Source organism: Mauremys reevesii, linkage group 4 (assembly GCF_016161935.1).
Source record: "Mauremys reevesii isolate NIE-2019 linkage group 4, ASM1616193v1, whole genome shotgun sequence".
NCBI lineage: Eukaryota > Metazoa > Chordata > Testudines > Geoemydidae > Mauremys > Mauremys reevesii.
In genome coordinates, this window is record NC_052626.1 from 136,915,492 (window position 1) to 136,942,932 (window position 27,441).

General features: G+C 44.7%; 3 protein-coding genes across 15 annotated transcripts in view; 1 reads left to right on the forward strand and 2 right to left on the reverse strand.

The window, feature by feature from the left end:
- Positions 1-6,248, forward strand: part of TRAF3IP3 (TRAF3 interacting protein 3) — a 28,012-nt gene extending 21,764 nt beyond the window's left edge. For 7 of the 8 annotated variants that reach the window (XM_039534906.1, XM_039534902.1, XM_039534905.1 and 4 more), the window contains 5 exons: positions 391-453; positions 1,843-1,902; positions 2,808-2,956; positions 5,424-5,537; positions 6,018-6,248. In XM_039534906.1, the coding sequence (XP_039390840.1) occupies positions 391-453; positions 1,843-1,902; positions 2,808-2,956; positions 5,424-5,537; positions 6,018-6,101 (470 nt within the window). In that variant the 3' untranslated portion in view covers positions 6,102-6,248. Of the gene's footprint in view, positions 1-390; positions 454-1,842; positions 1,903-2,807; positions 2,957-5,423; positions 5,538-6,017 lie in introns of those variants that run through there. The other variant, XR_005597616.1, reaches the window with a different exon arrangement.
- Positions 6,242-9,476, reverse strand: C4H1orf74 (chromosome 4 C1orf74 homolog). Of its 3 annotated transcripts, none has more exons than XM_039534918.1 (2): positions 9,344-9,476; positions 6,242-8,517 (listed from the first exon to the last, which is right to left on the reverse strand). In XM_039534918.1, exon 2 carries the CDS (start codon positions 8,385-8,387, stop codon positions 7,587-7,589), a length of 801 nt encoding a protein of 266 aa, XP_039390852.1. In that variant the 5' UTR covers positions 8,388-8,517; positions 9,344-9,476; the 3' UTR covers positions 6,242-7,586. The 3 variants fall into 3 exon arrangements, with proteins under 3 accessions (XP_039390852.1, XP_039390853.1, XP_039390851.1); XM_039534919.1 differs by having other exon boundaries at positions 6,242-8,507; positions 9,250-9,430; XM_039534917.1 differs by having other exon boundaries at positions 9,250-9,430.
- Positions 9,477-12,944: 3,468 nt separating this feature from the next.
- Positions 12,945-27,241, reverse strand: IRF6 (interferon regulatory factor 6). 4 transcript variants are annotated; one of them, XM_039533282.1, is made up of 9 exons: positions 27,136-27,241; positions 23,633-23,683; positions 21,930-22,106; positions 20,415-20,619; positions 17,148-17,270; positions 15,164-15,310; positions 14,523-14,915; positions 13,935-14,053; positions 12,945-13,572 (listed from the first exon to the last, which is right to left on the reverse strand). In XM_039533282.1, the coding sequence occupies exons 3-9, from the start codon at positions 22,101-22,103 to the stop codon at positions 13,351-13,353; spliced, it is 1,383 nt and encodes a 460-aa protein (XP_039389216.1). In that variant the 5' UTR covers positions 22,104-22,106; positions 23,633-23,683; positions 27,136-27,241; the 3' UTR covers positions 12,945-13,350. The 4 variants fall into 4 exon arrangements, with proteins under 4 accessions (XP_039389216.1, XP_039389217.1, XP_039389219.1 ...); XM_039533283.1 differs by lacking the exon at positions 27,136-27,241 and adding an exon at positions 26,072-26,250; XM_039533285.1 differs by lacking the exon at positions 23,633-23,683 and having other exon boundaries at positions 27,136-27,180.
- Positions 27,242-27,441: the final 200 nt, after the last annotated feature.

A 27,441-nucleotide genomic window follows, 5' to 3' on the forward strand; every position in this document is an offset into this window, starting at 1 on the left:
TTCAGTTACTACTAATGTGGCTATTTTAAGTATATCAAATAAAAGTAATGACTGATAAATGACTAATGGCAGCCCCATCTACCTAATGGATTAGGCTTGCAAAACATAATTTAAACTAAAACCAAAATATACAGCATTATTAATAGAGTGTAAAGAGCACCAGAGCTGCCATCACTGGTTAGACAGCATTTATCTGGGCATGTGTGATTAACAGGAAATCGCTGGAGTCTTAAGGAAAATCATTAGCTCATTAAGGCTCTCAACACCTTTCATTCCGCTGTACAGAAGTTGTACAGATTTGGGGAGAAGGAAACCTGCAGCATTTACACAGATTTCCTCAGAGATTTTTTTGTCATCCCTGACTACTAAAAATTAATTTGTTAATTTCAGGTAAATTGCAAAATGAACAAAAGCAAAAGCTGGCGCTGGAGGTGACAATCACTCGTTTGCACAGTAAGTAGCACTGCAGGGCACAGGCCTGCATTTTTTAAATGCATTAGGTCTGACGTTGCCATTGCAGTGTAACTCCAGTGAGCTCATGAACCCTGGCTTACATGGATAAGATCAGAGTTAGGCCCACTGCTCTGTGAAATGCGCACTACAGGGAAATGCAAGAGCCTTCTCCAGTTGCATCTATTCTTCGCCATTCATGGATAAACTCCCCTGCACAGAGACTGATTGGATTGTCTTTCCCATTTGTTATATAAGAGCAGGTTTACCCATCACCCAGAGTGACTGTGATTGGCTGTAAAGGTGACCAGGTTATCAGGTCTCAGCTGATTGATTCTGCACACCGAAAATCCAGAGATCTGGAGGGAGGATGTGAAATCCCCCCCCCCCCAATCTCCCACCACCTGCTCATCTCCACTAGGAACATCACCAGCGCTTGGCATTGATCATTATTAGCACAACTCAACCTCATTTTACAATGTGTCTTTGACACAGACTTTATCCCAGATTGTCTTAAATATTAGCAGAGGAAGAAAAAGTACGAGAGAAGAGGGCAGAGGAGACTGTTTTCACCTGACAGTGAAAAGAGATGGAGATACAGTGGAGGGCAAAAGGGAAGCTGTTTCAGACAACAGGAGAGTCAGAGGAGTTGGCTCTCACTTTAACACAATCTGGCTACTGTTAACAGGACACTGGGACTAGAGAGAAGGGGAGAACTATGAGGCGTGACAGACACATATAGCCAAGCTCTGTGGCTGGAGCAAGACCATGGAGGGTTTAACATACAAGGACCTGGATTTTCAAAAGTGACTAGTGACTCTGACAGCCTGACTTTTTGGGTGCACAACTTGAGATGCCTTAAAGGGGTTTGATTTTCAGACAGTGCTTGGCACCTGCTTCCTGAAAATCTGCTCCCTTTAAGATCTTTCAGCTTGATTGCCCCAAATCACGTCATTTAAAAATCTTGGACATGGAGAACCATTTTGTACTGGATCCTGAACTGAATGGGGGAGCCAGTGAAGTTGCTTACAGGTACTGTTGCATTTCTCTGTACATTGAGAAGGAAGGCATGCTGGAGTCTATATTAAACAATCATAAGCAAATATTGGCAACAGAAGATCTAAATTCTTCTGTCTTAGGGGGCAGCCATACAACACCTGGGCTTTTAGCAGAGTAGCCTGGGTATAACCGGTGGCAGAATTTTCCAAGAAATTGTATGAATGAAGCGAGTCAAACCACCCACACAGTAGAACCAGTTTACAGTGAACTAAAACCAACAAGGAGGGCTGAGAAAGGAGAAGGGGCAGACTAGAAGAGGAAGAGGAAATGCCCAGAATGAAACCAACTTGTGTACATAGTTTGGGTGATAATAGTGGCTTATTCTATTTGCAGACCAGTTACAGAACCAGTCCAAGGAGAAGGCGGCTCAGGAAGAGGTGGTAGTAAGAAAAGGTCAGCAAACTTTGTAACTCAGACTCTAGACAACCATTATGCTTCTAATCTCACATGAAAAGGTTAAACGGTGACTTCGAGTGAAATCTGTTTAGCATAAAGGAATTGTACTGTTCATAACAGGTTGCTATGTATTCCTAATGGATACCAAATTTAGCCTCACTATATACGAATACCTGTATCTGTGATGGCAAATGCCTTAAACAATAAATTGATTTGATTTCAACGCTCCTCCTTCAGAGGCCATGCCAGTCATTGTTTACTTGATATGCTCCAGCTCCAATTTCAGCTACCCCTGCACACCAAGAAAATCACCATCAAAGATTGGGGAGTTTTGACCCCCCCTCCCCACCAAAGGTAGCTTACTTTGCCAGACTACTGTCAAACACTTCATAATTGTTTTTAAAATAAATATTTCTAATTCACATGCATAGCTGAGCATGAAGACAACTAAGCCATGTCCTGCATTCATTTCCAGTTGCTTAGCACCTGAATACAAGTTAAAGATAATCAACTTGTAGAACAGGGGTAGGAAACCTATGGCACGCGTGCTGAAGGCAGCACGCGAGCTGATTTTCAGTGGCACTCACGCTGCCTGGGTCCTGCCCACTAGTCAGGGCGGCTCTGCATTTTAATTTAATTTTAAATGAAGCTTCTTAAACATTTTAAAAACCTTATTTACTTTACATACAACAATAGTTTAGTTGCACATTGTAGACTTATAGAAAGAGACCTTCTAAAAACGTTAAAATGTATTACTGGCACACAAAACCTTAAATTAGAGTGAATAAATGAAGACTCGGCACAGCACTTCTGAAAGGTTGCCGACCCCTGTTGTAGAACAATGAAGAGGCTGACCAAAAGCCTGGATTCATTTCTCATTGGAAGTCTGGCTGTTTTTTTAGATCAGGTTTTAACTATGCAGATCCAACCCCCCAGTCCAGTCAGAGAAAAACAAGATGCTTTGTTAAAGCATCCTGACGATGAGGGAGAGGAAAATCTGAAGGACCAGGTGCAGAAGAGGACAGCCCAACTCATTGCAAAGGAAAAGGAGGTGAGGAGGTGATACAATCCGTTAATGAGATTCAGTGTTCTCATTAGGAGATTAATTGCTATTTTTAAAGGCTTCCAAGGCAGAAATAAAACTGATGTGTGATGATTTTTAGGAGTAATCATACAAATAGCACCTAATTCTGTAACTGGAGACTCACAGTCACTACATTTTGATTCTGACCTCAGCTAAACCCTTTGTTGGGTTTCCTCTAAGTATTTCCAGGTAGAACAATAGTCATGCAATGACATCGAACCAAGCCCTTTACATAGCCTTGAAGTCACAAAATATTTCATACCCCGAATAAAACCTTCACATACACAAGCTGAAATGTATGTTGGCATGCGAGTTAAATACTGCAGGTCGATCTTGTACATTAGAGAGCTCAGGGCTATCATAAAACATCACATTGGTACCCATCTTCCCAGACAATTGACTTCCTCCCCACCCGCCAAGCCAGCTCCTTTGAGACTTATCTCCTGGAGCAGAGAAGTGAATGATAGAAACACCGTTTTTGTCCACCAAAGGAAATTAGCAAAGAGAAAATACCCAAAGGCATATTTTAAAATTAAATGCACACAGAGCTGTGGGATGCAGGAGCAGTGCTGGACAAGAACAAGTCTCTCCAGCAAAGTGCTCACAGTGTGACAGCACACGCACAGGGCAATGCCACAGGGAGCAGACACCGGGGCAGACTGATTGGGGTTCAGGGAGCAGAGAGGGTACAAGGGACCTGTATGCACCCGGGTGGGAGACAGGTAGAATCCTAGAGTAAGTGCTTCCTCAGCACAAGCATGTGTTAGCAGCACCACTGATGCTGGATACCCCTAGGGGAGTGCTGTGGGAGCTGCTGTTATGGGGAGCACACACCTGCCCCTCACAGCATGCAGTAGTTATCTCAGTGGGCTCCCCCAGAACCACAGAGATGTTCTGCCAGTCTGTCCTCTGCACTCAGAAGCCCCTGGCAGCTGCCAGTGGGGCAGTTACTCGCTGCTCATCCCAAACACGCCTGTGGCTCCAGCACTTGGAATGTAAAGGGTCAGACAATTAAAGTGAGGCCTGGGGAATTGTGGCTGTGGGGAATTGAATTGCTCTGCTTTAATCTCTCTTTCCCTACTTCTTTATGTCCTCCTCAGCCCCACCCCCTTCAGAGGAGCTGTTTGGGTGGGGAGGGAGAGCTGAGGCTTTTTCTTTCTTTATTGACAGTCTAATATAGTGCCTAGAACAATACCTAGGCACCAAGGGACTTATACACAGGAATTTATAAAATAGGCTTTTACCCTTCTCTGTGGCAGATGGAGCTCAGCATGTCTTACTGAATCCACACTGTCTCCTTCAATGACTACAAGCACCAGCCATTGCAAATTAGGTCTAAATCAGCTGGGGGCAGGGCGAGTGCAAAATACCATTAAATCTAAAGGAAACAGGTGAGAGCAGGAACTGGCTAGAACACACAAAGTTCTTGCTTTGCCAACAGCTTATACAGGGCTACATTACATACCGTACTGTGCACCATCAGGAAAAACTTGTTGCACCTCACCTAGACCACTGACTCCTCATACAATGCAGCCTCAAAACAATCTGATCAGCCCTAGGCCCACCTGACCTGCTATGCATTGCCACACACATCAATGCAACCAACACAGAATACACACAAACACCAGGAGGTCTCCATGGGTAATAACAGTGCCCCCCAGCCATGGCCAGAACCTTGGTGCTTTGGGGGGGAGCGGCTGAAAGTACAACTTCCCCTTCCCAACATGAAAAGGAAAAATCTAACAGCCACTCACCTGCTGGAGGAAAGCAAGATGCAGCCAGCAGCAGCAGCAGCAGCCCCTTCCAAAGCAGCCGTCTTAGGGCTGCAGCTGCTTGATTCTGCCCAATTTAAAGCATCACTCCCACAAGGCATGCTGGGGGGGGGGGGGAAGTTCTGGGGAGAGCTAATAATGACCAGTCACAGAGGAAAATGTTTTTTGGGGGGGAGGGCTACTTCTGTGTGATGCCTTTCCCTCCCCTCCCCTCAGTCCTACTGATTTTGCTCCTACCTTCCAGCTAGTGAAACTCTGCATGGGGGCAAGTCATTTACCCATATGGAGCCAGTTGCAGACCTGAGGACTTTCTCTTCTGCTGTCACAGGCAGTGGAATGGGATTAAGTATGTTATGTTTTGGTGGGGGAAATATTACTTTTTCTTCCCACATGACTTGAGTGCTGCTGAAAGGTGCCAGCGTACTAGAACTGCAGGCTAAAGACCCCAAGAGGGGTAATATACAGGCAGAGGCAGAGTGTGCTTCCCCTGGGCTTCCCTTAACAATAAACAGCTATCCTGCCCTAGATGTCACAATATTAGGGGTGAGAGGGAAGATCACTCTCCACTACATCGGCCCTGTTGCCCTGGGAACTTCACCAAGCCCTGCCAAATTCTTGGTACACGTGGGCCATTTCCTAACATTCCTCTGCTTTGTTTCCAGTGCGCAGATCTCCGCTCTGAGCTGGAGGCCCTGAGCGACGAGTACCGCTCCTGCATGACCAAGTTACGTCAGTGCCGAGACGAGCTCAATCAGTTCCAGAGCAAACAGTCCAAAGTAGGAGTTCACTTTTACTGTGTCCAGTTACCTACTGCAAACATCCTGAGCAGTTTGATACCTTTGCAGGCGCCACGCTGGGGCTGGGCTTGGGGGAAATTTGTTTCTCAGCTCTGTTCTACTCAGTTTCTTATGCTGCATGCATCACTGTACAGTCTGGGCCCCCTCGAGTAGTGCATTAAGCAACATGACTACACATCCATCACATTGGTTCCTTCCTCTCCCCAGGAGCAGCAGATCCATGGGAGTGTCTCGTTGTAGTAGGATTTGTCTTTCTTTTAAATACACATTGCTACGTGTTTATGTTAGAGAAAGCAAAGTCAAAGAAACACATTGCACTTGGAGCAGAAGGTGGTGAGGTTTGTGAGGTCACCTGGACAACGGAGGAAAGATAGCGCCTGTGTATTTACACCAGACGTTAAATTAAAAATTTCCTTTTTGTGTACTGATTCACTAAACACATTTAATTCTCTCTTTCAGAGACAATGTGGCCACTGGATCCCTCTCCTAATGGTGGTGATAGCAGCAGCCATGGCGGCTTTCTTAGCCAATTTTGTACCATGAGAATCCATCAGTTTCAATTACCTCAGCACAGCAACTGACTCAACTTTTTTCCCTGTAATGTATAAAGATTTTGTAGGGTTTTTGGGGGGATATTTTTGAGCTGGTCTCACTCCTCAACAAATTCACACTGGTCCAATAAATGCGGTGAGATCATTCCTCTTGCTTGGTTTAATTTTTAATTGAAGGTTACATTAGAAAAGGTTCAGTTTCTGTGCTGCAGCAGCCATATGTTTTACTGCATAGTATCAGTCACTTAAAAACTCCCACTGCAGGAGGAAAGAACTCAGTAGGAGACACAAAACCCTGCCCCCCGCACCACACACACCCACCCCTTTTCTGTCCGTCTAGACTGTCTCAGCTCTTGTCCAGATCCTCATCACCTCCTAGTTGATCAGTGTAGCCTCCTCCTCTCCCCTCCCTGCCACCCTCCAATCCATACAAAGCACTACAGGTTGCTAATTTTTTTTTTTTAATTAAGTGTGGGGAGAAAAATTGTGAAATGTCAATACCATGTTAATCTCAATGCTAGGTACTTATTGAAATTCTTTTAACAGCTGAGTTCTGTTGCTTTGACAACAGCACGTATCTTTAATGCACACATCTGTGCTGTGAGCACAAGCAGAGTCTATGGTAGATGGGTTACACTACATAACATAGGCAATTAGTAACAGTATTTATAAAATTTTACATGTTCAAAGCACGGTACAAATATGGACCCCTTTTTAATCCTCATATTGTTTCTGAGAGGTAAATATCCCCATTTTACAGCTGGGGAAACTGAGGCACATATGGGGAGAAATCACTTGCCCCAATGGACCCAGAGGAAAAAATGAGATTAGAACCCATGGCTTCTTGACTCCTGTCACTGTGCTCATTCTTCTAGTCAAACGGCCATTAGGAGCAGCTGTTGATGTGGTAGGGCAGGGAATGGAATTACCACAGTCCTATTTGGAGTGGAAAATCCCCACCCCTGAGCAACACAGCTATACCGACCGAACTCCTGGTGTAGACAGTGCTATGTCGACAGAACGGCTTCTCCCGTCACCATAGCTACCGCCTCTCAGGAAGGTGCAGTACCTAGGCTGAAGGGAGCAGCTCTCCCATCGGCATAGGTCACATCTTCACTAAGCACTACAGCAGTGCTGTAAGTGTAGACAAACCCTAGGAGTTGAACACCCTACAACTGGGATCCATCCCACATGAACTGCCTGCAACCCAGCTGTGGGTGCCTGAATCTACAAAGTGCACTTCGAGGAAAAGCAAGTGTTCAAGGTACCAGTGACATGGCGAATACAGGTTCAGCATCTAACATGCTCACCCTTCACATCCAGTGCTTTGGGCCTTAAATTCCAGGTGTGGGGGAGAGTTGTGGTTTCAAGCTATTCCTAGGGGAACCTTTGTCCATAGGGCAGTGTTAAGTGTCCCGCTAGATTTCATGCCTGACAACCCCCAAGCCTGTGATGATAAGAAATGAAGAAACTAGATTTACAAAGCAACAGCAGCTAGAGAAACCACCTCCGTTGAGATACAGAGGTTTGCAAAGTCATTCTGCGCACTAAATACATCCTTCAGATTGCCACTCCATGCATCCAGGGCCTCCTTCATGGCAAGATACAGGTTCTCTGGGACACTAAAGGAATAAATTCGGACTCTGAGATCTTTGCTTATCCTACAGCAAGAGGCCTGGACAGTAAAAACTCTCAGTGGGGTCAGAGATAAACAGTTGTCAAACCCCTGCTCAGTTGTGACAGTATAGGAAACTGGGTAGCCCAGGAGAACACCAAAGATGGTGCATAGATTCCAATCGGCAGAGAAGATCTCACTGGTAGTGACCGGCTGGGATGTGATATTTGGCAGTGTTTTAACATGAGCCAGTATTTCAGCAATGTGGCCCTTTATAGATTCCACATATTCTGGCTCACAAGGGCCAGGACACGTCCTAGAAGCTGAAACATCAATGAAGGGCACTTTGTTTGTGAATAACAGCATTTCCAGCCACAGTGCCGTCTTCTCCAGGTTGAGTATCAGAACATTGTCTGCTATATTGAGAAGGTGCAGCCGATGCTTTGTCAGGCCAATGCCCTGAATCTGCTGAAGGTAGTTCTCGATTTTGTCTACTCCAACTGAATTGTAATCGTACAGGAGAGCGGGTTTCAATCCAGAAGCTACAGCTAAGATCTCCCCAGCCAGGTGCAAGGAGGCAGCTGGAGATAAACCCTTCTTCCTTCCTGGTCTAAGGTTCTGCTGAGCTGCCGCAGTTAGCAACTGAGGGGACAGTGTTGCCATCTGCTCCCTAGTTTCAGGATTATTCTGGAACTGGCTGATCCAGAGTGAGATCTTGAATCACTGTTCTCTATACCTCCACAATCAACTTTTCTTTAGGCTTCTGCTGCCCTAAGTCACTTCCTGAAAGATACTGAAATAAACAGTATTAGCATTTAAAAGGGATCCAATGTATTTGTGAGCTTCTGAAAGTTAGATTCCCTGCCCTTCCCATCCCCCGCTTTAATTCCCACAAAAGCAAATGTATCCCCAAATCCTCACATTTTCACCCTTGTGTGCACAAATAAACATCTATTAAATCCCCATCTATCCTGCACAGGGCAGGGACAAAATAAATTATTTCTAACCTACATTATAACAAAGATTCTCTGGAATGTAATCCCATCCCTTCAAGCTCTAGAAGCAGTTTACAGAGTCCACTCCAGGATTTGGGGTTTTAAAGACTGAAGAGAACAGATTGAATAATAGCACAAAGTTTAGGGCAACACAGATAAGATACAGGCCCCTGAAACTGGAGGTCCCTAAACTGCGGTCCACGATCTACAAAGCCCTTGCTGGTGGCGGCAGGAAGCCAGCTGGCCAGGCTCTCCTCCTGGTTCCCAGCTGAAACAAAGAATATAGGAGAGGAAATGAAATGAAAAACGTTTTTTCACTGGATTCACCACCCTGCAGAGCATTTAGCACCAGTATTTCAAAGTAGACTATTCTTAGCAACAGTTTGCACACAAACCCTCTCCCCCAGAGGTCCCTCCAGTTCAGAGCTGTGCACTGTCTGTGTGCACAAGGGGGGGAGGAAATGCCTGATGAGAACAGCATTGTGTTGATCAGTTTCTCAAGTGTGCCCGTCCACGCGGGTACGCCCCACCGTGTGTGTGCATCGGCGTGCGTGTGGGGCAGAGGAGGCGCGTGCAATCCTGCTGCAGGACCTCAGCCGAGCCCGGGCTCCCTCGTGCACTGACCGGCTGGTGCTTTCCTTTCTCCACTGCGGGAAGCGAGGGACAGGACATGGGAGCCGACTAAGAGCTCAGGCTTCCGCTTCCCCTCGCTTGCTGCTCCCTCGTCACCTGACACAACAGCGGCCGGGCGAGTCCCGCCTGCTGCCTGCACTTAAAGAGACAGGCTGTGTTGCGGCTGCACAGGGAAGCTCTCCATGGCCACTCCTGCAAGCTGCACCCCTTGGATATAGCTAAGCTACAGGACCGGGAGGTTTCCAGATATTGCAGATACAGCTACACCTTTGCTCCTGGGGACTGTGTGTAGATACAAGTGAAACGCCACACTTAGAACACAAGTAAAAAACACCTTTCCATGTTGCATTTGCAGCCCAGAATCCTCTTTTGGATGCTCCGCTAACAAGGGTTGCATTGCATCAGAATCATATTCAGTGCCCATTTCAGAGCCGAAAGCTAAGTACTGAACCAGCAGCGGCCAAAGCACCACACAAACATAGTGTCCAAACTCCTTGTAGGGAAATTTTTCAGTGGAAAGATTGTCTAGGTAGAAGCATCAACTGGAGTGTCACAGACATAGAGCTGGACTATCCAATTTGGCAAGGCAGGAGGGTTCCACAAACCTCACCACTGGGCCTGGTTTGCCCCCTCTCCTACTGGATATTTCCCAGTAGGTCAGAGGAGCCCATTTTCAGCATTAAATTGCTGCCTCCCGCCCTACTACAGGGTTAAGTCCCGCAGAAATAACATGCAGACAGCACCTGCTCTTGGGAGGTTCACCCACTCAGAGGTCCATCCTGATACACCCCTTTAGCAAGAGGGGGCACGTTGCTGCCCAACCTTCCCCTCTAGCAGGGCCAGGGCATAACAAAGCCCCAGTGAGCCTGGTGCAAGAATAGGTTTGGGGCCCCAGCCCCTCTCAGCCAACCCACCCCCAACCTGGCCCTCAGCAACCCTCACACCTCCTGCCTCTTTCCAGATGAGCTCCTTGCTGTTGTGGTGAGAGTCCAGGGCAGGGGCTGTGTCAGGGACTGAAAACCTGACAGTGCCACCCAGACAAGCCCTGGGCTGCTAAGAGCCTGAGCTACAGCAACAATCTTACCCAGGGGATAGGGGTGAGAGGACTTCCTCAGATACCTGGGTGGCAGCCTACCCAGGCCCCTAGGCAGCCCCACCAGCCTCATCTGCCACTGCCACCCTTTGGGACAAGCACAGGCAATCCTGAAATCTACCACCCTAGGCACCCTCTGCTGCATAGGCCTCATAACTGTTGGACCCTGGCATGACTAGCACTACTGTAGCTATACCACTATAGCTGGCTTTTAAAAAGGTTAATCCATATCACATCACCCCACTTTCCCCTCTGGTAGCCTGCAATCCTGTAAACTGGAAGGCAGACTGTACCTCCACACCAGCTGATCTAAAGGCAGCTGAGTTCCCTTTCTTATACATCCTATTTTCAGGATAACAGAAGATTTACTATAGAACATGGTTGCGAGGGGAGGTAAACCTCAAAACAGGTAGCAATTCAGAGTTTTATCGAGTTCCTGTTCTAAAAACCCTGAAGACCTGTCAACAGCCTAAGGTGGGAGCTTAGATACAATAGGTAACCTAAAAGCTAAACCCTTGTAAACGTACCCATCACAGTATTATTTTGGAAACAAAAAGCACAGAGGCAACTAAAATCAAGAAGAAAATTTAAATGCGTTTCCAAACCTCAAAGTATTTGGATCTACCATGGGATTGGTTCACGCTTTGCCCAGATCGGGTTTGCCCATCTATTACTTATGGCACAATTAATTTAGGGAAGTCATGCTCAGTGTACTTTGAAATGCCAGTTTGTACATTAATAGATATACTGCTGTTTTGCCTGTAGGTGTTGTGTATTCTGGAAGCATCCCACGGTTTTTATGGTGCTTAACTACGTCAGCTTTCTTGGGTTACAGTAAACCAGAAGGAAAGTACTTCCTGCAATACATTTTAGTAGACTTAGAGGTTGACACAGCAGTAAACAGGTACTCATTCACCCATGAGTATGGTACAACAGGGATGTTATAAATCTCTCAGTAAAGGTTTGTGTAAATTTGTTATCATTGTTTGCTTCCGGCTAGAAGGTGCTACGCGATGCGCCCTTTTTGCTGGGTATAGGGAAAGTAGAATGTCTTATTTTTTTGCAGCATGGTTATATGGTTAGTCTATTTTTAAAGTCAACTGACAAACGCATCTCATGCTTTATAAATCCAAATAAGCGTTCTGCTTATCTCTGTTAACTAAATAAGGAAAAAGGCTAAGTTCTATTTAAGAAGTGGGTCCTTTTGATTTAGCAGTTTCTTTCCACATCTCTAGCAAGGGAAGACTGTTAGTTTAATATATCAATTAACTTTTAAACCTCCGCAACTGCATGCATAAGCAAGATAGTATGAAACCATAGGGAACTACCTGTCCCAAAAGCTATTTTCTAATAGCAAAACAAACTTGCGTTATCTTTCCATTCTTATCCGATTATCAGTTTGCATTAGGTAACTTAATGCCTTAGATTTTGGGTAACACAATCTCTGTGAAACATCAGTTATGGTTAAATTTCATGGACTTCATAATCACTAAAGCACCCTTCTCTTCAGTGCCCCCATGCAGCATCTTACCATCATTCTCTGCTTTAAAGGGGAAAAAGGTGAATTGAACATGTTTAAAAGGGCAGACATAAAATACACTGATGGATAGAAAGCATGGCATCTGTCCTTTGTTAAACAGTGCAATATAACAATCATCATATTTACCTCCTGGGAGATGCATGTATACAAAAGCATACATTGTACATTAAATATGAAAATGATTACTTTTTAGCTTTACAAACGGTATGATTTCTTCTTTCCTATTTTCTCGCCTTTTAAAATTTCAACTTTACGAAGTTAAAAATCTAGTCAGAAAGGAACAATTTTACTTTCAGTTTTTCTGGTTTGTCAATGCTGTATTCATGCAACTGAGTAGCACTTGCTACTAGAAAATGGAGCTGAGGGCTCACGTTTAGCCTTTATGGGAACATTAGCACTGCCACATGCCCTACGTGCATTTCCCTCACACAAATCCCATGATTACATCATATACTGACATTCAAGAATATGGTTCCTAAGTGCTTCTCAGAGAATCAGAGGCATAATGCAATGCTTAAGCATGCAGAACACTCACCTAAGACACTTCACTAAAGGGAGATCCAGGAATACTTGAGAGCAGCACAACTATAGTCGGGAAGTGAAATAGGCAACTGAATAATGAAAAAGTTACACCTATTAGCCTCTTTTCTCCTATTTATGCATGAGGCAGTTTATACAGAAATACGGGTACTTGGGTTTGTGATGACACAGGGAAAGGGAGAAGAGAGGTCCTGGAGGCCAAATTTAGGCTGTTAGATAAGAGATTGAAGTCCAGGACCTGCATGGTAGCATTCTCTGAAGTGAAATCACAGAGTCAGAAATGTAGGGCCAAGAAGGGACCTTGAGAAGTCATCAAGTCCAGCCCCCTGCATGTATCAATATATAATGCATGACTGTACCTGAAGCACCAGACAGTCATTTGCTGCTACAGAAAATTCAAAACAATTTTTTAATCTTGGTTCATTATTTCTCAAAGCAATTTTAATAGAGAATAAAAAGCACATTGACAGTTGATAATTAAAACTGTTTTTTTACATTGATCAACTATTTTATACACAAGGCTGCAAGCATTAGCTATTTAAAAATATTTAAGATGTTAAAACCTGTGATTTATACATAGATTGCTTAAGCAAACTAGCCTGAGATCAAAAGTGTAGTGTAACTAAAGGTACTGCTTCAAAGCCTTTCATTTTATTCTCTCAAAAAAGTGAATTTCATATACTGTTGAAATTTGACCATCTGTATATAGGATTTACACAGGTTTTATTTATATAGGGGCAAGGCACCATTTAAAAATATCCTTTTCTATGTACATATAAGAAACCAGAGAGTGGAGCAGAGTTAAGTCAGAGACTTGAAAATACATCATTGTGCTGGGAGTGGCTGAGCAATATGCATAGTTGGTGCCTGCATTGGCCAGCCCTCTTGGTGAGTCTGCAGGAGGCGGTACAGCTGTTTCAGGTGGGCAACAATGTTGTCTTTAATGTCAGGTGTGGAGATCTGAAGCCGCACGCTGCCGCTGTCAAAGGAACGTGTGAAGTCACCAGAAAACATTTCATAAATCATCCGAGCTACCACTGGAATTACCTGTTTAAAAGAAAGCAGTTATTTTAGCCTAATGAGGATGATAACCTAAAAGTGGCAGAGTAAGGTTCCAAAATACTCAAGTATGCCAAGACACTTCTGTAGTGGTAGACTCTTTATCCATAGAACAGTCTCATTATCACCTGAGCTGCAGAAACATTCTACTTCACTGTAAGTGGATTCCATTTTACTTTGATTTAAAAGCCAAAAGAATCCTCCAGCTTGCAGTTCTGGTTTCTTATTTCATGAAGGAGTTGTACACTATCACATATGCTGATATGGAGAAAATGTATTAAGGAAATCTGTACTTAATTCATCCACTTCTTTTAACAGATGCTTGTTTTGCAGAGCCATAGCTCCCTTACCTGAACCACTATCAGCTTTCTCTCCCTAGGTTTTCCATCAGGCCATTCTTCTCCAAAACAGAAGTAGATCTCATAAGGTGGCTGTTTTTCTACCTGTCCTTTCTGATGGGCAATCAGCTCTAAGGAAAGAAGCAGTGTGAATGTTTCTGGTGGTGGTACAGTATCCTGCTTCACCATCTGAATATGAGTGCTTACTGCAAAGCATCCTGTTCAGAATCTCCACTTTTATTCCAGCGAAAAATGTTTACCCTTCCAGCATCACTTCTCTCACATATCAGAGCTTTTTTGCTCTCCTGGATAAAAGGTTATCCAGGAATTACACTAGCCACCAATGCTGCTCAATGAATAAAATAAGCAGTTAGTTGTTTAGCTGAAGACAATATCTGTTCACTTTTCCCTTCTTACCCTAGGCCTAATCCAAAGCTCATTGAAGTCAGTGGAAAGACTCCCATTTACTTCAGTAGGCACTGAAATGAGGAGTAAGACTATCAAGACTGACCCCAGGCTGGCTCTTCCAGCCTAAGCTGGAATAGCACTGTCAGCTGAAAGGCCAGTTCTTGGCATTATTGCCTATTTCAAGTTACTTACCACTTAAAAATGTTTCCAGACAGAAGAGTTTGACTTTCTTTTGTCTCTCAATCAAGTTTGGTGCGATGGATGAAGGAGCACATGGTCCAGACCAGTACACCTTGCACTGGCAGAGCCGAATGGCATAGATGGCATGGCCACTGACCTCCAGAATCAGTCCCCTGTCCATAACATCTAGTAGCCGACTTGTGAAGATCTTCTGCTTTTCGTTGGTGATTTGGTCTGTTCCTGGAAATTTTACTTGCTCCAAACTAATAGGTCCAAACAGCTCTTCTTGGTCTGGCATAGGGCCCAGTTCTCCATAGAAGAGTCTACATCCCTGGGGGTTGCTTACAGTCGTCGTCTGCCCAATCTCTTTTCCTCGATACTCAAACTTGATTTCTAGATCTGTCACTAAGAGATAAATTGTTAGAATGACTTTGTTCCAGTTAAGCAAAGACCTTGCCATGCACCAGATAAGACAGGGTAGAAGTTATTGCAGGAAGAACATTACAATATAAATTAGACCTGATGAAGTATATTCTAAATATGTACAGTTATCTGTGTGCAGAAGTGTAAGAGGTCAAAATGCAGTAACAGTAAAGTAAAACAGACTTTTAGCCACAGTGACAGATGCACTAGAAATCCACAGATACACTTACTAGGAAGAGAGCTAATCCAGAGCTCAGGAGAGCTGAAGAAATCGTGCTGCAGAGCAGATGGAGGCATCTCCATATCTAGAGGTTCATTCTTTGGCCACACCGCTTCAGGGCTGCAGTTTTCCACACTGGCTGGCCCCATTGGGGAATCTATACAGAAGAATCAAGTAAGTTTGGGAACAAGTATATTTAAAAAAAAACTAAAAAACTTTGACAAATTACATTCACCTGCAAAAAACTAGCACGGCTGACCAATTTTTTTTTTTTAATATTAGCATTTGACAGACATGCCTGGTCTGTTAAAAACTCATGCAGAGATTTCACTCTATTTAATAAAGTCATTAGAAACATATTATAGGTGTTATAATGATGCTCACTCTCTAATATGGTAGCACCTTGTTAATAGAAAGAGCTGATTACTATATTCCTGTATAATGCCTTTAAACAAAAGCTAGCTGTTTTAATGAGTGTTTTGTTCTAATATTTACATCATAAGTTTACAAATCCTTGCTATCTTCCTAAGTAAATAAATAGTTAAAAAACCTAAACATTTATTTGGTCCAGTAATGACTGCATTTTTATTAACATGACTAATTATCTAGACAGAACTGTGGTGCAGAATTGACAAAGTGCTGTCATTAGCTTTCCATAGTGTCAAATATAGAGGGATAGAGGCATGAAGGATCTGCTCTCATTCCCTTGTACCCAAATTATTCTGTTAAGTGCAGAAGCTGCTGTAAGGCAAAACTGGTGCAGTTGTTTGGTCTTTCACCCTCTAATCAGAGAGCTGGTAACACATGAACAATGATTTCTCTTACACCACTTCTCCCCCAACACTGCTTCAGGTCAGGTGGAAGCATACTGGTAAACATCTTCATAGACTGGAAGGGAGTTCAGTATCCAGACAATGTCAGACTGCAGTGGTCTGAGATGGCCAAAGAGTATCAGTGGATAGGCAACATACAACAACCACACTAACTGAGAAATGGACTGAACAATCTCAATGCATATAGGTTCAAATAGCTATCAGATGGTAAACTTCAGTCACTCTCTAGGAGCACTATTATCACAGCTAAGTACTAGTATTATTGCATTGACTGGAGCAGTTTAAAGACATTGTGTTTGTTAGAGTTTAATTAAAAACTAGCAACCTTTCATAAAAACAGCTCAGGTCAAAGGTTTAGAGAATGGGAAAAGGACAGCTTCACTGCATCTCGTCTAACCAGATTGTCTAGAAAATTTTAAACATCAGTTCTGACCCTTCGGAAACCTAATAAAAAAGTGCATTTAAGTGCTGAGACAACATTACAGTTAAAATCTGCCAAACCTGAACCTAGCTGTATAAAAATATAACAGCAGCTATTTAAGAAATCACAGACTATCCATTATTACAGGATATTTTGATTTGACATATAAAATAGAGCATCCCTTTGCTTTTTAGTGTACAGCAGTTTTCTTTTTAAAAAGCTTTATTAGAGGAATCAAGTTGGTATAGATGTAAACTGAAGTAGTGAAAGAACAGATTTGTCAATGTGGGATATAATATTGGTGTGTTAATAGATTTCTTTACAAGGCAAGAAGCGAAGGATAAGATGGTCTGAGAAGAAAACTTTCAGAAGTCTATTTTTAAGCACTCTCTCATTTTCTGATAGAGTTACAAGTTTTCTTTAATAATAACACCACCTAGCTCTTATGTAGTGCTTTTGATCCACAGATCTCAGAGTGCTTTACAAAGGAGATCAGGATCATCCTCCCTTTTTTACAGATAGGGAAACTAAGGCAGAGAGAGGTGAAGTCATTTGCCCATGGTCACCCAGGAACAGAACCCAGTTCTTTCAAGCCCCAGTCCAGTGCTTTATGTACTAGGCCATACTGCCCTCTATCATAGTATTGATTAATAAACAGCCAACTAAATTAAAATGCTGATTACATACACTGATTTACAAGTCCATCGCTTCATTGACACATTATATCTTATTCTACTCACCATTGATATTAAGAAATGGAAAGGTATCCTGTATGGGAACATGCTGAGATGGATTCAGTTCCTCTTCCTCCTCCTCATCAAGGTCATTATCTTTCTCATCCCATGGAGCAGAGCCAGTGGAGCCTGTACATAACCATACAGTATGGGGTTAGCAAGCAATACCAAACTTCATTAACTGCTGAGAACAAAAGACATAGAACATCAGTTCCTGTTTGTAGAACATTAGTTCCCCCTTCCACTGCAGTAGGCGGCCAACAGATGCACTTGTTGAACAACAAAGAGAGGTTGGTCTCAGTTACAAACTTAAGTCAAAGCTTAGTTTGAAGACACTGGGCAAAATTAATTCATTCCATGGAAGTGTTTGAGTTTTGCCCAATATGAATTTAGTTTCTCTTTTCAATTTTAGCCCATTTACCTTGAATGGTTTCAAAGGTCAGCAGCACACAGCGAAGAAAGCAGCTATTTGTCAGGCCCTTGACCAATTTCCCTTTTACTTCCAGATTGTGACATTTTTCACTGGCCAAAAGGGTACTGCTCACAGCATTCGCCTCCCTCCCCCCGAAATCTTAGAACAATCCTCCAATCCTCCACTGTAGTGCACTTACTGGTAAATACTGTAAATTAGAAACTAGTTGTGTGGAGTATCAGATGTTAACTTGCATGTTTTACCAACATCAGAAGAGTCGGGGCATGTGCAGAAATAAAATAATTGAGGCTTTTGGAAGGGCACCTTCTGTTATCTTTGGCCACTCCTGCCACCCCACCCCACAGCAGCCCAAGGAGCTCTGACACTGACACACACACACAGTGACTGGAGGAACTCACCCCGCCCCTGCCCCTCCCAGCTAGGGTGACCAGACATCCTGATTTTATCGAGACTGTCCCGATATTTGCTTGTTTGTCCCGCGTCCCGACCAATGTTAGGTCAGGACACTGGACAAACAAGCAAAGGCTCCGGAGCCCGGAAGGGCTCGCGCCATCCCCTGCTTCCCCCATTAGCTCCCTCCCCAAATCCCCGACTCTTGCCAAGCACGCCATGCCCAGGAGACGCAGGGGAGCGCGGGGCCGGGGTGAGTGTGAGTCCGGCCTGGCCCCGAGCAGACAGGACTCGGGCGCGGTACCTGGAGGGAGAGTAGGGGGGCGGCCTGCGGGGGCAGACGGCAGCTGTTCTCCCCACCTGGGCAGCGGGACTCAGGAGCAGCCGCTGCTGCAGCTCCCACTGCTGCAGGGGGAGGAAGTGGCCAAGCACATGGCGCTCGGCGGCTGTGGCTTTGGCACCCGGGCTCGAACACCCGAGCCCAGGCCTGCTGCGGGGACCCAGCACGCTGCGCCCAGCCCCTGGCCATTAGCATCTGGGCTGGCTGCCCAGCTGGTGCAATCCCGCGGCAGAGGCATCGGCAGCCCAGCCCCGTTCGTTCCCCTATGGGACCCGAGCGGGATGGGGGGCCTGGGACCTGCTGCCCCCATTCCGGGGCCGCCTGCGGGATTGCACCAGCTGGGCAGTCAGCCCAGATGCAACTGGCCAGGGGCTGGGCGCAGCGTGTGCGCTGCTGGGTCCCCGCACCAGGCCCAGGCTCTGGGGGTTCGTGGGTGCCAGAACCGCAGCCGCCGAGCTTGGCCAGTGGCCGCTTCCTCCCCCTGCGGCAGTGGGAGCTGCAGCAGAGGCTGCTCCTGAGTCCCGCTGTCCAGGTGGGGAGAACAGCCACCGGCTGGCCCCGCAGGCCACCCCCTACTCTCCCTCTAGGTACCGCGCCCGAGTCCTGCCTGCTCGGGGCCAGGCCGGACTCACACTCACCCTGGCCCCGTGCTCCCTTGAGTCTCCCGGGCCTCCCTCCAGCGCTTGCAGAGGGAGGAGGAATCAGGGGTGGGGGATTTATTTTTTTTTGCGCTCTGCCACCATTTTTTTCCCCTCTGTCCCCCCCCCGCATCCCGATATTTGACCTGGGTGATCTGGTCACCCTACTCCCAGCCCCTGTGGCCAGAGGAGTTCTGTGCCCCACTGGTTATGGAGGGGTGGGGATACCCCTGCTTGGCCCCCCTTGTGCACAACCCTGAGAAGAGTTATACATAGTATGCATTAAAATCATGTTTAAAATAATTTATGCTAACGAGGTAAGATGCAGACTGAGAAGCATAACCAAGGACTGTGCAACATTTAATATACTAGGAAATAAGGGCCTACACCTTGAATACTGCGTACAGCTCTGGTCACGCCATCTCAATAAAGATATATTAGAACTGGGAAAAGTACAGAGAAGGGCAACAAAAACAACTAGGGGTATGGAACAACTTTCATATGAGGAGAAATTAAAAAGACTGGGACATTTCATCTTAGAAAAGAGACAACTAAGAGGAGATATGATAGAAGTCTATAGAATCCTGAATGGTGTCCTAAAAGCGAATAAGGAAATGTTATTTACACCTTCACGTAACACAAGAACCAGGAGTCACCCAATGAAGTTAATAGGAGGTTTAAAAACTAATAAGGAAATACTTCTTTACACAACATGCAGTCAGCAGGGGGGAGGGATAACTCAGTGGTGTGAGCATTGGCCTGCTAAACCCAGGGTTGTGAGTTCAATCCTTGAGGGGGCCACTTAGGGATCTGAGGCAAAAATTGGTCCTGCTAGTGAAGGCAGGGGGCTGGATTCGATGACCTTTCAAGGTCCCTTCCAGCTCTAGGAGATTGGTATATCTCCAGTTATTACCTTTATTATCTTAGCCTATGGAACTTGTTGCCGAGGAGGTTGTGAAGGCCAAAAATATAACTGGGTTCAAAAAAGAGTTCGTTAAGTTCATGGAGGAGAGGTCCATCAATGGCTATTAGCCAAGATGGTCAGAGACTCAAACATATGCTCTGAGTGTCCTAAAGCTCTGACGGCCAAAAGCTGGGACTGGACAATAGAGGATGGATTACTCAATTATTGCCCTATTCTGTCTATTCACTCTGAAGTATCTGGCAGCAGCCACTGTCATAAGACAATATACTGGGCTAAATGGATCAGTGGTCTGACTCAATATGGCCATTCTTATGTTCCTATGTAAGAAGCGAAGCTCACTCCAGTATAACTCCATTAATTTCAGCAAAGGGGGATGAATGTGGGTCTAAATCCTTTAGTTTAGTCAGTCATCATGGACCCCGCCCCCCCGACCTGTCAGCAATGCTTGCCACTTCAGCTATCTCTGCAAACAAAGTGTTAATATATCAGGACTTGTATTGGACTGATGCCTGCTTAGTAACTTGCACTGTGTCACCCTTTTCCTCACCTGGGTTAATGATTGATCCTTGGGACTGTGGGATATCACACACTTCATAAATTTTAACGGGATTCATGGGCACCTCTTTTGTGCCATCGTACATCAGGTTGAACTCCCGGCTTTTGTTAAGAGCGCATCGGAGCTGTGCTTTCCATTTTGCAGGGTCTGGATCGTCAACTCCTTCCTGGTACTTCCCTGTTTCCACAGCCCATGCCTGGGGGCAAAGTACACAGTGTTCATTGTTATGCCGATTTTTAATTGTGTCAGGTTTCCAAACAAATACATTATAAAAAATTGTCGTCTTTTACAAGAAATCTTCTAAGCTACCACACTTCTTAGAGCAGCTAACAATTAAAGTACCTTTGTTCCCCTGCACATTATCTTTCTCCTCTAACACAAAAAAGGCTCAAATTTTTCTGAGTGACTAGTGATTTTGGGTGTCCAACTTGAGACACCTTAATGAAGCCTGATTTACATAGCGTTGAACATCAGCACTTTCTCAAAAATCAGCCCCTTCTAGATCTCTCAGGTTGAACACCCCAAAATCACTAATCACTCTTGAAAATGTAGGCCATAGTTTGTTGGGTTAAAACAAGCTGGTTTAAATAGGGGGGAAATGCACTAGCCAAGATACTAGTTTTCTTTTAAACAGCCCTAAACTCTGCCTTAGTAACTTGTCTGCCGCATATGGCTGGATGCTACTGTTACACAGGCAGAATTTGTGTAACAGTAGCATCCAGCCACACATTGCAGACAAATTCTGTGATTCCACCTGAGACTGCCTTGGGAGATGTTACAACGACAATAGTGGATATCAGAAAAGGGAGGTGCACTTGAATTTGTTCACTGCAAATTTATTCCATATTCTGATTTCAGATCAAATTATGCACAGAGGAAATATTAATCTAAATGAAAGTTTGCCACTAAATATTCAGAACAAGCCAGCCACTTTCCAGGAAAGGTATCTATTAGAGGAAACAAACCTGTTAAAAGTCAGCAGTAACTAGGAAGTCTTCTACAATAATGGAATTAGGCTGGTAGTTTGAAAGAAACACGAATGAGTACAGTGATGCCTTTAACAATTCTCTCCCCCAACTAAATGCCAAATTTTGCACTCAGATGCATGCAACATTCCTTCTGAAGTCAAAGGAACTGGATGCATTTAGAGGGCAAAACTTGGCTACAAATTGTTACTAGAATGATCATCCAATAATTATTCCAAACAACTCTCACCACTTTGTCTCCAGCCTAGAGCTGTTGCCTATGTGTTGGAATTCACGGGATTATAGGTAGCAAAGAGGTGTGTTCAGTTTGTGTAGGAAGTTAAATACAAAGACTCGTGGTGTCGTTTGCAAGTTTCTGGTCTGACTTATAAACATTAGGTAGCAAGAGAATAAAGCATCACAAAGCGTTTGTTTTTAACAGTTCATGCAGAAAAAAAAAACAAGATTCAAACTGCTTAAAAGTAGCTGGAAAAGCAGTGTAACAAAATTAGGATTTTTTTTTTTGCCCTTCCTCCTCCACCTTAAAGATGGTGTTCTCCTCTTCATGTTGAGGACTGTGTCGAGTTGCATGCTTCCAGGGGATCTGAAATCGCTTTGCTTCTCGATTAAGCCATACGAGGCCTGGATACATGCCACTATCTACCTGGGCTACTAGCCAGGGTTTCAAACGAACTCTGCGTGGATGTAATGCCATTATCTACAGAAAGACAAAAACCAATCAGTAGGAAAACCACCAAGAATTAACTGAGTCTCTTATTCACTAATAAAGTTAACAGTTTCTTGAAGCTGAGCAATAGAAACTGAATTAGGAATATCATATGTGATGGTTAATTAATTGCCGTTCTTCTATATTTATTTGAAAGCATGTTTTAAATACGTAATAGCTATTAGATTTAACCAGATTATATTCTACTAATCTGTCACTAAAAAAGGGCCTTAATGTTTTCAAACAGTTTAAAACAGTCTGGGTTAAATCATTGTAAAAGCAGAAGCCTTCTACATTAGAAGTTGGTGTATAATTTGTGTTAATAATTGAGCAAAGTGAAGGATAAAACCCAATCAGAATGTTGTTTTAGATGCTGCAAAGCTTGTTATGCAAGAGATAAAGCTAAAAACAAACAGTGGAAGATAAGATATTAGAGTTTAAAAAAAACTTGAACAACTTGATCAGATTATCCACAATCACAATATTCTTTTCCCTCCTCAACTGAAGTAAAAAACATGCCCCCGCTCCGCCCAAAAATTCAGCAATTGCAGGGTAGTCTCAAATGAGTCTGTTTTGTAGCGGAAGATACCAAACACAGATTTAATTTGAAAGTAGTTGCACATCTACATGGTGTATTCCAAACAGCCATGAAAGTCATCTGTAGTTCAAATCTTGCAGCTATTTACGAAGGACATTCATATCTCTCATTATTCAATATGCCAAACTACACTAACCAGTACATTTTTAGTTTGGTTACAAGAGAGTTTTGAAAGGAAATGAACAGCAAAGATTTACTCATGTTTAAAGGAACACTTTTTCCCAAGTTCAGGTTTTGTGATCAAAAGGATTTATTAAACTTGTTAACAGAACTCCTTCTCTTTTTAAAAATCAACTGAAAGTTTGTTGAGATTTAAATAAATACTCATCTACTGTGTTTGCAACTCAAACATTGCAGTATTTTACCAATGTATGAGAACCAGATGTCAAATGAAAAGTAAAACTGAAACAATCTAACATATACTCCCAGTTTGAAATGAATCAAGTAAACAACCAGACAAGGTGAAAACTAGTTAAAAATATCACATGAAAATTGCATGTGATCAAGATTTATATTCTATAAAAAATTCAAGATATTTAGACTATAGAGAGCATTCTTCAGATAATTTTACAGTATATTAAATTTCAGGCTCAAATTACTTGAAAAGAGGCTTAAATTACATGTACATGTTTAAAGTTTGCATTTTTGAGTGGTTCAAAACTTTTCTTTATAACTATTTTTATCTGGCCTGATTTTTAGCATACAAAACCTTGGTCCAAAAAGACATGTATTGGGTGTATAAATCTTACAACACAAATATTTTTCCTAATCAAGAATAGTTGTAGAAGATACATGAATCTCTCACTATCTACTGAGGATTATTAATGTAAAAGTTACAAAATATGATTTCAGCATAGGTGCAAAAAGCTTTAAAGAAGCTACCGTAAGACTAAACACATCAATGTATTTGTAGAAATACCTGCAGGTCCAATTCCAAGGCACGTGATACAAGTGATCAGAGAGAGTTAATCTGTAACCAGAATAGAGTTTGTTTTATTTATCAAGTGGGAAAAATACTCAGATCCTGTTGCAAAATGCTGTTTTAATTTAGATTTAAGAAATAGGTTAAAAGATGCCTATTCAAGACTTCAGATGCCCTAACACAGCATTGTTAATAAAATAATATCCCAACAGCATAAAAGAATGTCAACAGAAAGTCAGCTATCCACCTACAAAAGCTTCTTTCTGTTCCTTTATTGCTCTGGAAAGCATATATTGAGCTGTCTCCAAAAATTGTAACAAACAAACATTTTGTTGCATCCCTATAAGGTCACCACGTTCTGTCTACTTTGGACTAAGGGTTTGTCAAATTAGTGTGCAGCGAGCCATAGTGTAAATCTTCAGCACACCAGACTGCCTTGCACTAACATATCATGTGGCGCACTCCAAGACTTTCACTGAATTGTAGCAGTGACCACATGAGACATAAGCACACAGCAGGTGGGTGCAGTGTAGATTCATACTCCGGCTTGCCACACACTATTAAAACGGATGCAGAATACACTGGTGAAAAGGACAAAAAGGAATCTCCTAGTGAATTTTCAGTATAACAAAAAAAAAAAAAACCTCTGTGTAAAGTTAAACATGTGTGTTCGCTCCTAACTCTAGTCCCATCCATACAAAACCCCTTAACTCAAGTGTGGTAGTGCCTGTAACTTGAGTTATGACTAGCCCATTAGGAGGTATAGGTTGGCTACTGCTGAGTTAGCACAACTCTGTGCTGCTAATTCAATCACTCCACACAGCTCAAGTGTTCTTCTGCTCTCACTAACTCAAGTTAACTCGGCAGTGAAGATGCAGCCCTAGAGCCATTTCCAGTACAGTTAATTTTACGATTTATACACCCAATACATAAGTTTTCACACCCCTAAGTGATGTAGCTAGGCCCATCTTACTGTTAAGGGTAGAAAAGGCTGCTACCCTAAGGTTGCCAATTGTGCCTGGACGTATTCCTGGAGGTTTCATTACATGATATACTCTTGAATTATGATTAATCTTTAATTCCTGGGGACTCCAGAACAAGCCTGGAGGGTTGGCTACCCTATGCCATCCTGATACCCAATCCAGGAAGCCTGGTGTATCGATGTTGTTCTACCTACATACCTCAGTTCACACTATATTCCCCAGCTGCAAGGTTTGTGTTGCAAGCACTGAACTGAAAACTACCTTTAAACAGAAATGAAACTGACTTGCTTTTCATTGCCTAAGCCAGGGGTAGGCAACCTATGCACTCCTGCCAAAAGCGGCATGCGAGCTGATTTTCAGTGGCACTCACACTGCCCAGGTCCTGACCACCAGTCTGCGGGGGTGGAGGGGGGGCTCTGCATTTTAATTTAATTTTAAACGAAGCTTCTTAAACATTTTGAAAACCTTATTTACTTTACATACAACAATAGTTTAGTTATATATTATAGACATATAGAAAGAGACCTTCTAAAAAAGTTAAAATGTATACTGGCACACAAAACCTTAAATTAGAGTGAATAAATGAAGACTCTGCACAGCACTTCTGAAAGGTTGCCAACCCCTGGCCTAAGCCAAGAGATATCACAATTACACAGACAGAAAATCATGGAAAGTAAATTGGCTTAGCTGGGGTACAGTCATTCCTACCCCGGGGTCTCTTGCTCTCCCTCATAGCTTTTCCAAACATACTAGGGGAAGAAGCTTCCCAACAAGGGACAGCAAAGCACAGTAAGGTACATCATTGGAGTGCTGTACTTTTTCTCTGAACCACTGAGTGGATGGACATCACCACTCAGATCTTGTCTATACTAGGGAAACTCGGCAGCGGTTTCCTATCATTGTTAACACTGGTGCAGCTCCATTACTGTTAGCCAAATTGTGAAGCCTAGTGTAGACAGGCTGCAAGCTGCCAGTAGTTTAATAAACACCAAATGGATAAATATGGTTAGGATAACAGCGCTTAAAATGCCAGTGGTCAAACATCAATGGAACCACATTTTCCTAAGGCCTTGTCTATTTCAGGAAACTGACCAGTATTTAACGATGCTGATCAATTTCTACATGTACACTAGTCCCAAGGCTTTCCATGGCCCACCCATAGACTAAGGCAAGAGGGGTCAACTATACGCGGTAATAAGTGACCTAAAGCTTTTTATAGGCTAAGAAAACTTGTACTTTTAACAATCAAGTTAGCTTAACACCAGCATAGATACAGATTAACTTTACCATAAAAATAACCCAGCCAGGTTGGTCAAATACCAGCCAGGTAGTAACCCTACTGCCAAGACTATCATTCAACCTGCTAGAATCAGTCTAGATATGTTAAACTGCTTGCACTGGTGCTTACAGGGGGTCTGAACTGGGTTAATCCAGCTCAGTTGAAAAGACGTACCTTCTTTTCCTAGTCTGGACAAGGCCTAGTTCAGCTTAAACCATTTTCCCTCAGGGCTTCCCCTGAGGCATAGGGGTCATCCCCAGGGCAGATGGTGGCGGGTGTAAGCCATAGGGGCTGGCGGGGATGGAGTCATGGGGGTGGTGGGAAGGGGAGAGCTGAGGAGCAGGAGACTGAGGGGTTGGAAGGGCTGTGGGCAGGTGGGAAGGCATAGGGCTGGAAGCTGAGGGATAGGAAGGGGCTGTGAGAAGGGACAGGCTGGGGGACAGGAGGCTGAGGGATAGGAAGGGGCAGGCTGGGGGACAGGAGGCTGAGGGATAGGAAGGGGCCGTGGGGAGGGGATAGGAAGGGGCAGGCTGGGGGACAGGAGGCTGAGGGATAGGAAGGGGCAGGCTGGGGGACAGGAGGCTGAGGGATAGGAAGGGACTGTGGGGAGGGGGGATAGGAAGGGGCAGGCTGGGGACAGGAGGCTGAGGATAGGAAGGGGCCGTGGGGAGGGGATAGGAAGGGGCAGGCTGGGGACAGGAGGCTGAGGATAGGAAGGGGCTGTGGGGAGGGGATAGGAAGGGGCAGGCTGGGGACAGGAGGCTGAGGGATAGGAAGGGGCTGTGGGGAGGGGGGATAGGAAGGGGCAGGCTGGGGGACAGGAGGCTGAGGGATAGGAAGGGGCTGTGGGGAGGGGGGATAGGAAGGGGCAGGCTGGGGGCGTGGGAAGGGGCAGAGGACGGGTGGAAAGGGGCAGGAGGTGGGAGGGGTGGGAAGGGGCCGTGGAGAGGGGGTAGGGACAGGAAGGGGCCGTGGACGGGTGGGAAGGGGCAGGCTGGGGACTGGGAAGGGAAGGAGCCTGAGGGGAGGAGCCACGGGACAATACAGGTGGGGGCGCCGGGGGCGGGGAGTACCGGGGAAAGGAGGGGGCAGGAGTGCAGGGAAGGGGGCTGGGGTTGGAGGAAGGGGCGGGGAGTGCAGGGGCGGAGGATGGGGCAGGGAGTGCAGGGGGTTGGAGGAAGGGGGCAGGGAGTGCGGGGTTGGAGGAAGGAGTGGGGGCTGGACTCTCGCTCACTCACCGCGCAGCCGGCTCCGGCGCTGACCCAGCTCCTGGCTCGGCCCCGCCCTTCCCCCCTTACCTCACCTGGCCAGGTGCAGCCGGGCGCAGCCGCAGCCCGCCCCGCCCCCGGGAGCCGCGCTGGGGAGGGGCCCGGCCACGCTCGGGAGAGGGCGGAGCCGGGAGGTTAGGGAGGGATGAGAGCTGGGGCGGGAGGTGTTGGGGGCAGTGGGGAGGATTTTGAGTGGGGGGCATTCAGTGGGTCAGTTCCTGTATCCATGCCCCACTGGGTACACAGTTCCACAGGGTGTGGGGGGCAGGGCAGAGG